Source organism: Chiroxiphia lanceolata, chromosome 1 (genome assembly GCF_009829145.1).
Source record: "Chiroxiphia lanceolata isolate bChiLan1 chromosome 1, bChiLan1.pri, whole genome shotgun sequence".
Taxonomy (NCBI): Eukaryota; Metazoa; Chordata; class Aves; order Passeriformes; family Pipridae; genus Chiroxiphia; species Chiroxiphia lanceolata.
In genome coordinates, this window is record NC_045637.1 from 62,859,224 (window position 1) to 62,878,312 (window position 19,089).

The following is a 19,089-nucleotide window of genomic DNA, read 5'->3' on the forward strand; positions in this document are numbered from 1 at the left end:
TTTTACATGTGTAACTGCTGACATGCAATAATTTCTACACCACCCAGGTTTTTTTTCCACTATTTATTCTAGCACACTCCAACAGCAATGTCTTACAGTTGCTCATTTCTCTTCACAGATGCACTGTTTTGATACTTCTCCTGAGCAAAGCTGATTCTTACAACAGGTAAGAGACAGCAGCTTTTATTGTTCTTTTGAAAGAAACTTTTACATGAAACCTGACATTTTCACTCATGTTTTCTAAGACAATCTTGTACATATCCGAGCAAGACCCTCTAAGAAAACATGCTTTCTGAGCTACCATTTGTGATCCATATCTTTAACATGTCTCTTGTACTGTTCAGCCATTTCTCCATTGTCTGAGCATTGTGAGTTCCTCTACTCAAAGGAATGCCAAACCCCATTTTTTGGGGACTGTCAGGCTTTGCACATGGTGTGTACACACATCACCCAAGCTACAGCTTTAAGCAAGCACACAGCCAGTGACTTGTTTCCCAGAATGCTTCAGATTCCATTGTTCTAAGTTAACACCACAAGTGTTATGCTGTCCAAAGTTCAGCTAGTATATCAGACTACATCTATATCTCAATTCCATTGCCACCCAATAGTGAAGAATATGTTGAAGAACTACACCAAGACACACTACATTGAAGAAGGCTCTCATCCACAATGCACCTAAGAAGTCCATTGAAGGACTGGCAATATTTACAAAGTGTCAGGGTATCACCCCACCATTAACTCAGTACACTGTTTTAATCTTTCGGGGTCATAATTAATACCACTACCAAACAAATATTTAGATTTTAAGTCTACAGGGCTGGCTCCCAAAAAACACGTCCACTAAGATTTGAACAATACCGATAATTATCCTAAATGCCCACCTCATAATGGAAGGCACCACCTGAAGAATTCACATGTTAAACAGAGGACTACAACAGCTTGAAAAGTTATCTGGAAGAAAATCAAAGTTTCAAAACTCAAACCCTGTAAAAATAACTTTTGAAAATATTTGGTGTCTCTTTTTCTAAGGGGGAGGTGGAGGTGTGGGGAGGTGTCTTCATGTTGTTTGAGGAAGAGCTAGCACAAACCCAAGCTACTGCATTTCCTGACTTTGGTTATACGTGATGGTTATAGGAGTTGCATAGCTGCATATACGGAGAGCTTGAATTTACTGGATCTAACACTATTCTTTTTGTGTGTGTCAAATCATCTTAAGTCTTCCTCACCCTTCTGCAATACCTTCCATCTCAAAACTAACAAATTCCTTCAGCTGTATATTTGAAGCTGGGACTATCAATTGAGTATTCTAGTTGCTCACTTGAGATCAATCAACATCTTTTGAAGTCCCTCAGGGTACACACTACAGATGAGAAATGAAATCTTTGATAGGTACTTTTTTACTTACTATTCCACAACCATTTTTCTCTCAAGTTCACTTAAAAGGCCTTATACACTACATTCACCTTATTTTTAAGCATTCCATAATATAGCATTAATTATCTCCAGTTAAACTACTCCTCCTCATGACACTTGCACAGAAGTCATAAGGCCTGAGAATAAGCACAAGAAGTAGAATTAGAAAAGAACTTGGGAAACCATCTAAACTAGGCATCCTACTCCAATGACTGTTATACTGGTGACCTGTATCACTTGTTACGATGGACCAAAACAGGTACACGAAAAACAATCAATGCTGTATATCAAACTCCAGTAACAGCAGATCTAGACCACCTTCTGCTGCAAAGGAGCATTCACAACAGCCATGCCTGCTCTTAGCAGGGCCTCATCAGTAGGCATCCCATAACCTTTTCTGACAGGCTAAAAAAATGGCCCTCCTGAGGAGTGCCATCAACAACCACTCCAAATCACTTCCACTTTTTATTTTATCCAAAGATAACTCTTTCAGACTGACTTTTTTTTCCCAAGCAAAGTGACAGGAACACAATGAAATCCTCAGATTGTTTAGAGTTTCATTTATAGTTCATTTATGAACTTCCAAATTTGTTATCCTACTGAGTTATTTTGCTTACCAAAGGCACAGTACCAACACAATCTAATCTGTGAAGACTAACATTAGCACACATCGCAGGGACAGCTAGACCCAGAGAGATCAGCAGCTCACAGCAGTGGATGAAAATACCGCTCATGGACACATTTTGAATGGAAGAACAATAGTTCCCTAAACAGTCTGTCTAGCAAAGCACCTCTTTACATCCGGTCAGTGAGAACTTATTTTCTGTTTGGAGGCACAAAGATTTATTCAAACTAGCTATTATTTTTTATTTAACTCAGAAACCAAAGGAAATAATGCTGCTACAGAATTAAACAGCATATATACATATACATATATACATATACATATATATACATATACATATATACATATACATATATATACATATGCATATACATATATATACATATACATATACATATATACATATAGAGTATGGCGTAATAAACACTTGAAGAAAAGCACCAAGATCGGTGTTTACAAAGCCATAGTGTTGTCTACTCTCCTATATGGTTCCGAATCATGGGTCATCTACCGGCACCACCTGCGTCTCCTAGAACGCTTCCATCAGCGCTGCCTCTGTACAATCCTTAACATCCGCTGGTCTGATTATGTGACCAATACATCTGTACTAGAGCAAGCAGCTGTCACAAGTATTGAGGCCATGTTACTGAGAACGCAGCTGCGATGGGCAGGGCACGTCTCAAGGATGAAGGACCACTGCCTTCCTAACATCCTGCTCTATGGTGAACTTGCCACTGGCTGCCGCATGAGAGGAGCCCCGAAGAAAAGATACAAGGACTCCCTGAAACAACATCTCAGCCTTGGCCATATTGATCACCATAACTGGTCTACTCTGGCCTCAAATCGGGAGGCCTGGAGACACACCATCTATAACGCAGCTGTCTCCTTTGAGAACTCACGCAGGATCACTCTCGAGGAAAAAAGGCAACGCAGAAAGAACCGTGTCTTGCAAAATACACCATCTAAGGAGTCTTTCTGCTGCGCCTTTTGCAATCGGATATGTCTGTCACGTATTGGCCTCATAAGCCACCAGCGTGCCTGTAGCAAAAGTGGATAGTGCCTTCCCAAATCTTCGTTCGCGAAGCCCAGCCATGATGATACATATACATATATACATATACATATATATACATATATACATATACATATATATACATATATACATATACATATATATACATATACATATATATACATATATACACATATACATATATATATATATACACATACTTTAATTTACAAGAATTCTGCACCACAGCTCCTAATGTGAATTCAGAGAAACTGTTCAAAATATCAACTCTCCTCTAGAAACATGAGTTCTATATTGGAACATTCACAAAGAACAGAAACGAGTGAGTTTCCAACATCACTGCTTAACACAAAGGATAAAAAACCCCACAAGCAAGGAAAAAATATAAAAACCACCAAACAATCAAAAAAACCCCAAAGCAAAAACACCAAACAAAATCCTCCTAATAACATATATGCAGAAAGATCTTCTGTAATTTTATATGGAAGATCACTTTTATTAGTTATTATAGTTAGAAGAGAGGTGCATAACTTTTAAGGTAAATGAATTACTAAATCGAACATACCTAAACCAACAAAGACTCTAAGAGCACACAATGTCATGGAACTTAGACAGTTTTAAGTTATAAAAGGATAAGGTCTTGGAAACTGAAAGAGTACCTGCTTCAATTACCTGTTTCATTGGATTGCCTTTAGCATATGTTCTACACCACGTTAAAAACAACCTGATGTCTTAACTTACACACTTCAGTTACAGTTATCTTCCACCATATTATAAACTGGTGTAAAGCATAACACATACAGAGGCTTAATATAGTGTTAATATTTATAATTTGTATTCAATCTCATGGGGCCTAGCACCTTCCAGAAAAACATCTTTATATGGCTATAAGAGCAGACAGAATGATGGTTTTGTCATTAAGCATCAAACATTTGGTAGTGCATCAATAATTCTCTTTAATTTGCTTTACCCTCAGAAGCTGGTGTGAGCTGTTGGGCCCCGCAGTGTGCTTCAATAATAGTACATTAAATGGAAAGTATCTATGCCTGGCTGACCATTCTGAAAGCTGTTTTTGAGTGGTCCGAAATCAGCTATTTCGATTCCCTACAGTGTCCTGGCCTCAAAGAGAAACAGATCATTTGTAATGCAAATAATCCACCATCTCCAGAACATCACTCTAATAGTGAACTACTAGTGGTATGAAATCTGCGGGCATAACAAAACCCCAAAATATTGACATAAACCTTCTAGTATCACTAAAATATATAAACACATACAAAAATATAAAGCTTAGGGAAAAAACCCCAAACCACTAACAATCTTGACTTCAATATTCAGTAAAATACTACAGCATGCCCAAGCTGGATAATACAGTAACATTCACTCTCTTACTAGAAAGCTGCGTACACTAAAATCAAAACTTTAGGACATACCCAATAACTGTGTGTCATGAAATGTACCATTGTTTACAACCCAGCAAATAAATACTAGAAACTAGGAATGACTATACAGCGTTGCTATTTTAATTCAAAAAGGGAATGTAAATTGCCTGTCATTAAAGGATTTTATTTTTACTTCTCACATTTTACAGCTTCTGCAGCAGAAGTCATGCTCATCTACTTCTTACAGTAAAAACAGAAAGGGTAAATACAGAGAATTCATGGTATTCCAGCAATAGAAAGACCAAAACTCCTGGCTGCCTCCTACTAAGCCCACTACACCTACTCCCAGGGAAAGGAAGACAATTTCTGCTGTAGCGCCTCCTCCTCCATCTAGGCCTTAGCTCTCCATAACGAGCTCCGATGAGCTTAATTCAATGAGCATATGAGAAGATTATGCAACCAGCTCCTTAATTGTTTCAAACACCTGGAGGGGAAAAAAAAAAGTTTTCTTATCTACATAACTGCTAAGACAAGACTCAATGATCCTTGTAGGTCCCTTCCAACTCAGCATATTCTGCAATTCTGTGATCTTATGGCTAAACACTGGGCATCTGGCAGCCCAAAGACTATCTGAGTTACTCAAGCAACTACAGCTACAGCAAACAAAAATAAGGACTTTAGCAGTTATTATAAACCTTAACAAAAACACAGGCTGCTAAAATGCTTGCTATAACTGCATTATTTTTTACCACTGTAAAGATCAGGGGCAGATTATTTGTGCAGATCATGCAGCAGATATCAGAGCAAAGACAGACGAAAAGCTCTGTAAGAAAACTCCACCAAAGACCACATATCAGGCTTTGCCTTCAACATATTCCTCCAGAGGATTTCATTGCCTTACTTGAAAACTGACTTTTAAGGATGGCAAATCTGAATACTTAGTGCTATGCTTTTGGTTAAGATCTCCCAAGCATACACCACATAGACGGTGGGTGACTGGAAGCAGCAGAGAACACCAAGTATGAAAAATAAAGAAGCTAAAAGTGTAGTTAAGTATTTGAGATCTGGGAGATCTCAATTTTGAGATCAGGTCAAAAAAATGGAAAAAAACCTCAATCAAACAACCCCATTCCCCTATAAAAACTACAAAACAAATAAAAAAGTCCCCATCAACCCCCAAAAACTCCATGATTCTAGAAAAGGCTGTTCAGAAAGGAGATAGAAAAACACTCATTTAACAGAGACAACACTATAATGACAAAGAAAAAAATACTATTAGACTTGTAAGTCAAGGAGACTAAAGCATATCTTGTGAAGCACATCAAGTACAGCTACGCCACTCCATTCTGCTGCTGCTCTGGAAATGCTCCAGGCAGTTTCAGAAGTGCACTGTTCCACACTGCATTCAAGGCACTAGATCTGCTCAGAGGAGGAGATTCTGCAACCCTCTGATTAATAAGCTGCTCTTCAAGAACACCTGAGTTAAAAATTTTGTATCAGTTCCTCAACACATCCCAACCATTACAACGTAGGAAGGCAGCTGAAAGCTTCAAGGTTCCTCACATACCTTGGTGAATACTGTTGTGCCTCTTTTCCAGCTGAGGCTCTAACCAGGGTCCTACATCCAAGTGAGCCACAGATTTATAAACCCCAGAGGCATTTAAGTTTCTGGTGGTTATGAATTGGTCTTACTGATCTTTGGGAAGTGATCTTTTTTGGCCATTCCTGAGAGTTTGAAGAATCAATTTATTTTACATGTTAGATACTGAGTTGATACTGTCTGTTCCCTTAGAAGTTTGTTTTGATTTTTTTTATACTTGAAATCTCTTTCAAGATCACAAAGCAGGTGCTCTTAATTGTTGGGCAACTATGTGCGTGTATACAAAATAGAGCACAAAATAGTGCCATTGGAAGATGCTCAAGTGGACTTACTGACTTTTAAATCTGCAAGTAAGAACCAAGACACAAGTCAGGAATTCTCATCGTAGAGAAAAATCCTTTCCAACATCAAAAAGTTCAATTGTCCAAATGGGAAAGACAAATGTAAATCAAAGTAGCTATTCTGCATAGCTATGCAACTGACATTTTTATCCTGTCCCATAAGGTTCTCTCTTCAGAGTTTTTGTAACAGAGCACTAAACCACAACTATTAGGCCAACAGTAGGTCTCAGGAATATGTGTTTCTGGCCATGGGAAAAGCCCAAATAGGCAACCATTTGCTGGCACGTGTACTAACAGCAAAGCAAAGCCCTGATCCCTGCCTGGCTCTGCAAAAGGCAACTCACAGCTCACCAAGACTCCTAGGCAGAAGGAAGACCCAAGCAGAGCATATTCTTGGTGCTGACAATGGAAGGTTTCCCCTTCCTCTTCTTGATTGTGAAGACCCACATCACTTGTTGCACTAGTGTTTCTCTGACACCACAATGAGCCAATTCAATTTATAATCCCAGCCATTTTTTCTTTTTTAAATGAGACAGGTGGAACTGATTAAAAAAAGCATGTTTATGGATGCAATGAGAAAGCAACACTGGAAATTGCCCTGACAAATATGGAAGAAGAGGTTCACTGATGTAACAAAACCAGCTCTGGGCCAAATGATGGGGTAGGTACAGCTACACTTTAGATTGCTATACAGTATATTCTTCAATACAATTAGTAACTTAGTAGCAGGTTAGCATAGGAAAAACCTAAATCGTGATTTACTTACAATGCTGATCACAGTCTACTCTAGCAAACACCACTTGATTCTTATCTGGATACTCTTCCTTAATTACGTTAGAAGCTTCCTCAAAAATAGGATGCAGCATTTGGCTGAAGCGGCACCTGTAAATAGAACAGAAAATCATAACTTTGAAATACTAATTTGAAATATTTTGATGACTAATGGAATATTTCAATCTTTGAAGGAAAAAGAAAAAAAAAAAGAAAGAAGAGTTACTGAAAAAAAAAAAATCACATCTACTTCTAACAATCCCAGTAAATGTCTGGATAAAAATAGATTCAAAAGTAACTTGAATAATTTGGGTGCCGAAAAAAGTAATTCTAAATGAATATAGAGTTCAAGATATGCTTCCCTGCTTTATCTGCTTAGGAAACGCCATTAATCAATTATAAGCCTTTATGAAATACATTCTATTCAGAAAGTATATTGTTCATTTTTTTTCCTGCCTGAATTAGCCTTGTGAAAGTAATTAGAAAAATGTAGTAAAGGAAGATACTTAAGACCGTTGAGTTTCAAATATTCACCATCACCTTCAGGAAGGTCAACAATAGAAGTTCTAAGTGTTGTGTATAATATTATTGCTCAAGTTCAGTAGAATTTGAGCAGACTGTTTTTTCAGCACTGAGAACAAAGAGAACCCTATGGATCCCTTCTTTTACTCATGTCAGAATTTGAAGCAAATTTTCTTTTTGCCCAGTCTGTAGGGTTGTAAACATGCTTCAGTGGCTTTAGGGAGTTCAGGGGTTAACACTAATGCACAAGCCCATTTTTAATACATCAGTGAAATTATTTTATATTCTGTCCTTCTAAACTCATGAAAGAATTTCAAATTGAAGATGCATAATGGCACTGTAGTTGTCAGAATGAGACCTCATGGAGCAGACTTGCAATAAACCAGCCTGCACTGAAGCCCACCTCAAACTTAACAGCATCAGCTTGGGGATGCCACTGTGCCTAACACAGAAAACTTCCAAGTGAAGAGGCAAGTTTTGCTCTCAAAATACAAACAGAGCTTAAGTCCATTCTCCAGAAAAACCTGACTGTGGGTACCACAACTATATGCTACACGTTTACGTAGCATGTATATGTTACATGTGGCTTCCCTGTCCCTCATTCTTCTCCACCCTTACAGCAGAGTACATGACTGAAACTCATCAGTTCTCATTCAAAAGTCAGGTACATCGCAGTCTGCTATGGTGAGAGGTTATTCCTGAATGCCCACATGTAATGATCGTAATTAAGGCTGCAATGTTCTAAAATTACAGCCTACTATACCATGAATCAACTTGCAAGCATATACAAATCTTTAAATTCACAGTGCATCTATTCTACAGAGGATCTGATAACAGTGGGGATTTGGAGAAGGAGCTGAGCTAATAAGGTCCTAAAACAGGATAGTTGTTACCTGGCTATATCAAATTTTAAAATATTTGCATCTTCCCTTTACAACAGAAGTATCAGAACATGGGTATTTAGCTACCTTTCTACAGTTTGTCATTTGCAAAATCCAAAAATCATTTTTGAATGGCAACGCAGACCTCAAATTTCAGTGTATTAAATTTACTCTCCATAGGTTTGCCTTCCTTGCTTATCTTTAAGAAAAGAGAGCACTTTTGAAGTAGTCCATGATTCACCAAGTATCTGCAGATCACAAACTGAAAATTAAAAGTTTTGTTTATTTACATATTTTAAAAGATAGCCTCTATAGGATAATTCTATACAAAACTGGTAAGAGATTAGGTCCAGTTTCTTACTTAACTAGTTACTTTGCTGCACTATCATTAAAAAGGAGACATTTCACAGGGGTATATTGCTTAAATTAATCCTAACAATGATTCAGGATGTAAGCTGGGGGTTTTTTTAAATATAATTTCAAGTAAACAGTTCCTTCTAAGTATGTCATTCACAAGGTCTAACCAGTTCAGCCCCAAATTCCTTTGTTTTACAGTTGCTCAAATTTAATCTCTCAGTTATAATTTCTGTAGTTCTCCACTTGCAAGCTCTTTTGCAAGCTCTTACAAATTAGAAAATTAGAAACTAGAAAAACAATTGATTTTTTTGTGTCAAGTCTTTTTTTTCTAGAACAAATGTATGGGACCAACACAGAAGAAAATGGAGAGTCTAAATTATTCCAATTTTTTCTTCTGATAGGAGTCCTAAATGAAACATAGGATGGAAGAACTGTAGAAGGGGAAGCAATCAGGACATAAACCCAGGAAAGAACTGCTTTGAAAGCAACATACTACTATATTTTCAATTAGAAAATTATGGCCAAACATGACAGTTTTCAGTAGACAGAGTTTTAAACATAGAAAAAAAATATAACTTACCAATCAGCATAAAAATTAACTAAAGCAACATCTGCATTGTCTGAGAGAAAAGAAAAAGAAAAAAACCGATGTCACATTGAGAGGCAACTTCTTAGTTCTTTTATCTGAGATTATAAAAATATGCACAAGAAACTATAAAAGCAAGTATTTCTATATTATTCAGCATATAGCTTAGTCTGATTGCTAGAAAACTGCTAGGATAAATCTTTTCTGAAATATTATCTATAACAAATGGAAGAGTGATGAAAGAGGCCTTCAGTCAAGTGTTCTATTGACTTTATTGATATATTAAAAATGTAAACTCTTAAGATATTAAGACACAAAAGAAGTAATTAAGTGACACATGAAATAAAAAGCAATTCTGGATTTAAAATTAAGGTACTCACATCCAGAAATAGTACTTCAGTGTATCTCTTAAGCATTAGCTCTATTACTCCTAAGTGTTAAAAAACAGTTAAAAGCTGAAATCTCAACTCTTGGGATTAAAAGACTGACCAACAGGCAGATTGCCTGCGCAAATTACTCTGGTCAGTCCTTACCTGTCTTATTTGCTAAGAAGGATACTAAGGCAAAAGGTAGCAAAGAAATCTTCAGTCCCCCCAAAACCAAAAAATACTAAGAGACAGTCACAAAAAGTGCAATACTACAGGAATACATGTCATGAGGTAATGAAATAATGTTCTCACACATTACTTTTCACATACCAAAAAAAAAAAAGAAAATACACCAAAAAAGGGTAAATCTCCTGCCTGAAAATAAACTATGATCTTTACACAATATAACAACTATGCTTTAAATTGATTTTTAGTAGTAGTAGTGCCTGAGACATTGAAAAAAAATGAAATACATACTGAAACTATAGAGTATCACTCACAGTTTTATAAAGCAGAAATGCTGACAAAGCAGAAAATTGACAAAGTTGCAGAGCAGTTACATGTGAAGATTAAGATGTTGAAAGCCTGGAGATGATACTATGCTGGTAAAGACACTTTTGCAAAGGCTGGGGAGCGTTACAGTTTTGATTAGAATTACAGCGTTTAGATTTTCATTATCGGCAAGGAATGAAAGTGGTTAACAGGTAATTAACAAGCACTGACAAGTTTAGGGTTACCTCCAAGACATAAAGTATTTATTGAAAGCAATCTGATACATTTTAAAAGTAGTTACACCTGGATGTATTCCCTTTTATGAATAACATTTTATAAAATGATTTTATATTTTCCACTGTGTAGAAGGTATTTACAAATAGATCAAATGCTACAAAGTACTCCTGTAACATTAGACAGATTATAGAAGAGACTTTAATAAAAGAGAATAAAGAGGGTTTTTTCCCTTGATGCATTTGAAACAATGTCAAAACTTTTTTCCTGCAAAGACTTGCAAGGTAAATTGCATATTTTTCAGAGGAAAAGGTTTCAGACAAGGAATACACATCTGTTTAATTTACAGATCTCCTTTCTATGAGCCACCAGAATCAGCACAATGCTTAACCTGAGGAAAAGCACAGCTGAATAAGCAAGATACTTAAGGCCCATCACCATGGTTTTCAGTTGCTGCTATTTTTTTAGGGGGAACTTTTAAAATGCCCTCTGGACAGGTTTTGGTTATGTAATCAAGCATTCCCATCTGCAAACCTGATACCAGTTATTTTTCTTAAGACATTTCAAATTCTCCTTGCAAGACATTAGTTCAGACAGCTAATTTTGACCACAGGCATTTAATATTTCTAAGCCAATTGCAACTCAGATATTCAAAGCTAGGGTATGCATATTCATTTAATAACGCTCCAATATTCACACATATTCACATAATAACTGCAGACCTATAAAGAAAAAAATTATTCAAAGTACTCACTTAAAATGTCATCTATATTTCCACTATCTAGACTTGTTATTTCACTTCTTGCTGGACTAAAAAGCCAAGACACCTAAAAAGAGAAAGTAAATCAGTAACGTATGTAAAGTTTCAGCAATAATATAATAACTTATATATGATTCTTAAGAGTTCCAGTTCAAAAGCTGGCAAAGAATAGTAAAAGAACTGTAATTTAGTCCACGCATTTCAGATGACAGCAGTACTACAAATATACAAGTAAACTATTAACAGATATGACATACTCTCACATTTAAAGCAAAATTAGCTATCTCTTAATATAATTCCCTATCATGTAGGCAGAAATGTTACAGGTAAATTTTGCACCTTTAAGAATAACATATTCATAAGTTCACCCCATTTTTGCCACCTAACAACCTCACACAGCCCAGAAGCGTGTGGGCTTGGAGTTGCACACTCAGTAATTGCCCCTGCCACTCACAGGGCTTGTCTGGCTAAAAAGTTCCACATTAAGTAAAGCCTCAGTTGCCTACAATTTTATTGATGTTTTAGGAAACAGTTTCAGTATATATAACTCAACTAGCTACAGTGTTATCTCCTGTATTTTTACTTGACACAGCTTCAGTCCCAGCATGCAGTAGTCATATCAGACTATAAAAACCGAGGTACCACATCAGCCAAATAATTCAATTACAAAGCAGCATATGTATTACTCTTAATGCAGCTTTCACAGCAATACACAGTTTCATTGAAGAGCACTCTCATATTCACTGCAATAGGCCCAGTTATTTTTGTCTCAAAATATGGTGAGGGAAAAAAAGAGTTGCTGCTCTATCCTAGATGAAAGAGGTATCAGTGAATTACAACTTATTTTTGCTTTGAGAGAGATAAGCATGTACATTTTTGAGTGGAACAATATAGATTCTGGTCTGGGACATAAATGTTTCCATACTGAGCAACCTGGTCAGAAAGTCATCACTTCTCTAAGCAGGGCCAAGGCTTGGACCAGATGCTCTGCTGTGATGCCTTCCAGCTTCTGTTTTCAATCGATGTATGGTTCCTCAGGTGACAGAGATAACAAGAAAGGAAAAGGAAGGTTTTCGGTAGGGAACTGACAGGAAGGCACAGGTCAAGGAGTCAGACAGAGACCACAGATCCCCAGTGACACCTGTGAGGAATTAACCCTCACACTGAGATGTGGCACTATCACACTATCTGACACATACACACTATCCATGTTCCTGGAGACTGTTTACTCGTTGCAGCTGCAAAGAAAATCTGCTTATGGCTAACAAGGCAGAGCTGACAAAAGGCACCAAGGAAAAACATAGCTAGAAGTATAAAGACCATCCAAATAAAAACACATGAAGCAGCTGGATACAAGGAAACAATTATACAAGGATCTCTGTATTTATGGAAGAGCCTGAGACCTATCCTGAACCTCTGCTAGAACCATGACTACAAAGAGCAAGCCTCCAGGGTAGCCTGCTTTTGACACTGTTTACAATTTATCAAAAGACTCATGCAATGTCACACATCAAGCTTCCTAACAACTGTTGCAAGCGTATATCAAATATTTGCCTCAAAAAAAAAAAAAGCCAAACTGGATCCCTGACTTTCTTAAGATACAGCATCCAAAATGATGAGAAACTTCTGCAGCAAGACACTGTCATTAGCTCTCAAACTATCACTGTAAATGGCACACAGGTGAGATCTGCAGCAATCATTTTCAATTCCTTCTCATTTGTGGATCACTAACCATTTCTCAGTGAAGACACTGATTCTTTTGTATTTCCCATATACAGGCGCCCCTGGGTAGCATATACACTCCATCTTACACTACAGGCTGAAAAACACAGCAGCTGTTGCAATAAAAATATGTACCAGTGCTTCTCACTTGGTAACTGAACAAGATACTAATCTTAAATGCAAGTCTCAGATTTGTGGTGGAGTTTGCACAGTGGCACTTTAACAGCCTGCAACGAGCATCTGAACTGTGGCTTCAAGACGACTGGAGAGAAATAAAACTTATGGTTGAGCTGTGAGGTCCACAGATGAAACAGGCAGCGTCACAACTCAATTTATCAAAAAAAAAAAAAAAATCTGATTAAACAAGCTATGCAATGCACAAGTTGCAGCAGGCCAGTATTAGGGAAGTTCCTTTGAAGACGCTGGCATTGCTGACTACTGAGCAGCAAATGGGTAGGACTCTGCCTTCAGTCTTTGCAGGGGGAAGCTACACATATGGACCCAGATCCACATTAGCCAGATCATCCCTAGAGAGGTAACAGCTGATGGCAACCATCAGTGCAGACACCTCTACATCACCCCTGGGGTGGTTCGTGGGATGACAACTTCCCTGGGGAGGTGCTGGTAATAGTAGTAATGTTTGTAGTGAAAAATGGGTCAAGTCAGCATGTACATGAGGTGGCACAGTTTTTGTTTGTACCCACACGCTGTTTTATTGCAAATGTTAGGACAGACCTAACTTGTGCACAACTGAAGCAGTGGCTATGATTAAGAAAACCAGTTGGAATATTGCTCAAGGTAATAAAGGATAATTCAACATTAATTTTGTCGGTCATCATCTGATCCTCCCACAGGTGACTGCAAACTCAGTGTTCCAAGGCTTCAGCTGCCCTGCAAAGGCCTCAAGAACCTCTAATCACCTTGAAGACCACAGAGTTACTTATCCTGCTTATAACCCTTAACAATGCTTTCTAACACAGAAAATCCACACAAGCCTCTAGAAAGCAAGAACTTCTTAGCTGTTGCACACAGCTCTGCATCACCATTCACACTCAAAACAAATTTCCACAGTAGGTCTTGGTGAAACTATTTTCACAGGAGCTCAGCGTTTTGTGTTGTCTACACACACCAAACAGGTAAGATATCAATTTCTTAAATCCACATAGCTTTTTCTAGAATAGCTTTCCAATAGCAACACAAATCTTATCTAATAGGATAAATTACACATAAATTAAACACAACGTAGATAAGCACATTATTTGCAGTCGGGGAACAGGCTACATTACTTAGCAGATACACTTAAACGGATCAGGAACTGTAGTCGCATTTGTAGATTGCTACAATACACTTAACTTGCAATGCAAATATTTAACTGCACCATGAAAGCACACCACGTACTAACCAATAAGATCCTCTGCTAGGCTCTTCTACGTGCAGAAAAAAGGAATCAAAACTACGACTTCTTTATAGCACAAAAAAGTTTGTGATTCCTTTCTTAACTCTTACCGTGGAAAAATGTGGTGCAAACTGCATGTTTCAATATATGTGTTTCATATATTGAAAGTGAAAAAGGAATTAAGCCATATATCTTATTGCCCTTTTATATTAGAGTAGTGCAATAGGTCTGAGACTAAGAGCATTCTTTCCCCAAAAGTTGCATAAAATCTGACATAAGTGAAATACTTTTTCCACTAGAAGTATGAAAATTTCTGTTTGTCAAAAATATTCATAATCATGTTCTCAAATGTTTTATACTGACTAAATCATAGTGGGTGCCAAATTCTTCATAATAAGTTGATAGTCTCAGGGAAAAAAGCATTCCTTGAAGAAATGTCAATAAATATGGAAGATGCACTTCAGCAGAAGCTTTCATTAAGGTGTAATGCCTGTAAGGAAGAAAACACATCCTTTTGACCCAGTAATCTTGCTGTTCCATGAGATGCAAGAGGGTTTATGATATTACTGGTATTAATATTTAACATGAAGAAATACAAATTCCTATTTAAATTGCTAAGAAGCTACACTGTTTTGAGAATATTTTCTGACCTTTTTCAGGCCTGTGTTTCATATCCGTGGGCAGAAAACAAGACATTTTGAGGAAACAATTTCTGAATATCAGCAACACACTTTATAAAACAGGTATCAAACACATGTTCTGAAAAATATACTGGCTAAAAAAGGTCTTCAGAATTTTTTACTTTTAAATGCAAACTTTGCATTCCACTGGTGTATAGTGGAAGGACACAGGGATGACTGTTCATGTTTGAAAACTATTTTTTTTCTTTAGTTACAAACTAACCTCCCAAGATAGCCACACTGAAGAAAGCATCTTGAAAAAATAATTTGAAAGGAATTTGGTTATGTAAGTACATCTGAAACAACTCAGGTTGCTGCCTTTACATTGGATAAAATTAGCCATGTATATATATATATATATATGTATATATATATAAAAATATAAGATATATATTTCTATTTTTAAATGTTTAAACTGTGAAAATCTGAAGGTAAAACTAAGTAGCTATGAAATAAAAAGATTTTAAAAAATAAAGACAGAGTAGGATATTTAAATATTAAATACTTGAATGAAACTACAGAAGTTATATTACCATGTTTATAATCTACTCACAATCCTTTAACACTACAGAAAAACGACAAGCACTAAAACAAACAAATGCAGAAAGCTGCACTTACAGAATGCATTGCTGGAGGGAAAAAGTCAGGAACTGAACAATGCATTCACAAAGATAAAATTTAGCTTATATGGGGGGAGGGAAGAAGAGGAGATGACACATATATTTTTACTCTTCTGGTCCTCAGAAACACTGTCAAATAAAGCATGAACATCACAGTTCAGGTTCCTGGAAGTTTCTGAAAGTAACACTGGTCATGTTTTTACTGGGAAGTTTAATTAATACAGAAACGTTAGTATTCTGATTAAATTTTGATCCTCATGAACTTGGCCATCACTTAGCCACTTATGCCTGGAGCCAGTACCAGTCACTTCTGAGGAGTAACTACAAATTATCTGAGATTTATTTGGATTGTTTCTAGTGAAAGACCTAAAAGCCATTATCATCCTTGTCTGACACACGCAATGCCACACAAGCAGCCTTACACAACATAAAATACTTGGACAAAACCTACTCAACTGACCCCCAACAACGAACCTCTGCCAGGTTTCATATCCCTTTCCCAAAGAGGAAATAAATGCACACCCAGTTTCAACTCACCTTCTACTGACCCTGTTGCTGTTCAACTGTAAAGCCCACTGGTTATTCAGGAGATTTAGATCAACCTTTTATTAACATTTTACTCTTACCAGTTAGTGCTGTACTTTAATTGCTAACTGGACAGAAGAGACAGGCCTATAGGTTTAGTGGTATTTCTTTTTCAAGTTTATTGTAGTTTACATACCACCTTCTGGCAGAAAAGTTTAACAGTTTTAAATGTTCATAATCTTAAAACTACAAGAAAAGGAAAACAAAACAGGTCTGTTTAATTTTAGTTCTTCACATCTTGATTTTTTAATGCACATAATAAAACAGAGGTCCTCATTTCCAAAGCAAACTATCTGAAGAATACAGAAAATGTATTCTTGGAGCATTAAGATTTCTAATTAGTACTACACCTGCAAGGCAGTCAACAAGAACAGCCTTCATTTTCAGTTGCTAGACTTTCTATTTACCTTTTCTTCCTGCTGGGAAATCCTAAAGGCATTTGGACACAACTAAACTGTCTTTCTCCTCTAACACAAAATCATTTTACATTCTCCAGCCAGCTCGAGCCCACATCTAATCCAGACTGACATGTTGAAGTTACTATCTGAAGTCCAAGCCCCATAGGACTCTGCGGCTGACTTTCAGTTCCTGAGTACCTCTTTCTTCATGCATGCCACTAATCTGCTGCTACTCTGAGGTCTGCATTAAACTCCTGGACAACAGGAAGCAGACGAGTTTACAGCCTGCTGTAGGATGATACAAATTGAAAGCAATCCCAGGAGGCAGCAATGCCAAAGCTGGCAGACATTGTAAGAGCCCTGAATTTTGGCTTCGGAACCATCAATCAGGAGCATCTCTTTGGCAGCATTCCCAGAAGCCCTATAATGAAGCACAAAGTTCAGAAAGAGAGAACAGTAAATAGAAAATGGTGGGGTAAAACAAAAAAAGAACATTATTCAACCCCTCAGTGAGAACAGTTCAACTCTTAATTGTCACCACTTGATTCCAGGCTGTGCCTAAACATTTTCCTAACTTTCACTGCTGCCATCGCCATTGATTATGCAGGGTTTTCATTAGTAATGTAAGCTGCTTTCATTATGGGACTATGAGACAAAGCTATATTACTTCAAAACACTAACTAACAATCACTTCTGAGTTACAGTAAAGTTTTCAGAGCGATGTTTAAATGGGTAACAAAAAAATAATTTTCCTACTATTATTCACTCAAGAGTCATATCTTAAATTTAATCAGGGAAATGTAAAATGCTCAAGGGAAGCTACTTAAAATAGATTTAAAGAGTGCAGTTACTAACTTCCATGAGAACAGAGAAAAAAATCTAACTAAACTGAACTACAGATAATATATATATTAGAAAAGTAAACTCACTTCTTTAGCCTTGATAGACAATTCACTTTTATACTGACTTAGCCAAACAGTGCTAGAACTGCACAGAACTAGGCAGAGACCACCATATTAAAAAGACGTAATGTGATTTTTTCCTCCATATATCTTGTCATCTGCTCCCATTTTAAGTGTCTGGAAGGAATATTTGGTGTAACTACATGTCTTATTAATAATAAAGAATTTTTTTCCCAATGAAAATATTGGGGGGGAAAAAAAAAAAATCACAATTCATAACAGTATCTTTGAAAATCCAAATTATATTGATTTGACACTTCAAATGAGGAAAAAGAACTCACAGTCAATGTTCCTACAACTGAACTTAGCACACGAGGAGTTGCAGGACTCTCATGTACAACTGGGAATGATTCATAGCCACAGAGATCTCTCAACAGCCTGAAGCACTGAAGAGTCCCAGAAAAATGGGTAAATTAACCTCTCAACAGTTTGTGAACTATTATTAGAAGACACAAGATGTTCATTCAAAAAGTTCACTGCAGAGATGAAAATTAAACCTCAGTATCAAAAAGTACAGTCCAATGCACTGTGATTTTTCCATAAAGCTATTAGTAGCAGAATCATGCAACCAAACACAATTCTAAAGCTTAAGTCTCTAGGCACAAACCTATGGATCACTGTCTTTTATAGAAATGTTTAAGTCAGGGCTCAAAAAAATGACAAGAGGCGTGTCTAAAAAAGTGTTACAGAGGTAAGACCTGTAATTTATTTTCAGTTGAACTATTTGTAATTTTCAGTTATTTCTCTTGGCCTGGAGGGAAAAGGGCAATCCCCAGTCAGGGTCATAAAACACTGCTTCCCTTGTCTTAAACATCCACTTAGAGGTAACACAGTCCATACACCTATAAAAGATGTAAACAGATGTCTGAACAACTTCATGAACGATGTTCAGAGTGCTCCACATACTCAGAAATAGGAATCTGCCTTTAAGCCTGTTTCACAGCTTAAAGCCATGAATTCTGCTCCACAGGGAACTAAACTCTGAATCTTTAGATATTTTACGTACCAAGCTTCATCTTTTACACAAGCAGCTAGAATTCCCCTGAAAGAAAAGGTCTGATTCGCACAGGCTTTTAGGAAAAAAACACAATCTCCTGTTCTGACAACCTTTTCTTTCCCATATCTACCAACTGCTCTGATTATTTGGCAACAAAGATAAACTTTCAAGAAGCACATAAAATACAAATGCAATCTCCAAAATGATTAGCACAAATTAAGCAGCTGTTGCTGTATATGAAAGCCAGCACCCTCAGGGTTCTCAACTAGTTAAAGCACGACCCAGCAACACAAAATAAAGGGCAGCTTGGTCTTGTCAAGACTCTGGCAAGGCCAGCAGAGCAGAATAGTTTGCTGCCCCTTTT

The 19,089-nt window shown here is 37.0% G+C and overlaps 1 protein-coding gene across 2 annotated transcripts in view; it reads right to left on the reverse strand.

Annotated features, from left to right (window-relative positions):
- ERP44 (endoplasmic reticulum protein 44) overlaps nt 1–19,089 on the reverse strand; it is a 53,090-nt gene that overhangs the window by 21,948 nt on the left and 12,053 nt on the right. For both annotated transcript variants that reach the window (XM_032693124.1, XM_032693134.1), the window contains 3 exons: nt 11,360–11,432; nt 9,506–9,545; nt 7,161–7,276 (listed from right to left, as the gene is read on the reverse strand). In XM_032693124.1, coding sequence (XP_032549015.1) covers nt 7,161–7,276; nt 9,506–9,545; nt 11,360–11,432 — 229 coding nt within the window. The remainder of the gene's footprint in view (nt 1–7,160; nt 7,277–9,505; nt 9,546–11,359; nt 11,433–19,089) is intronic.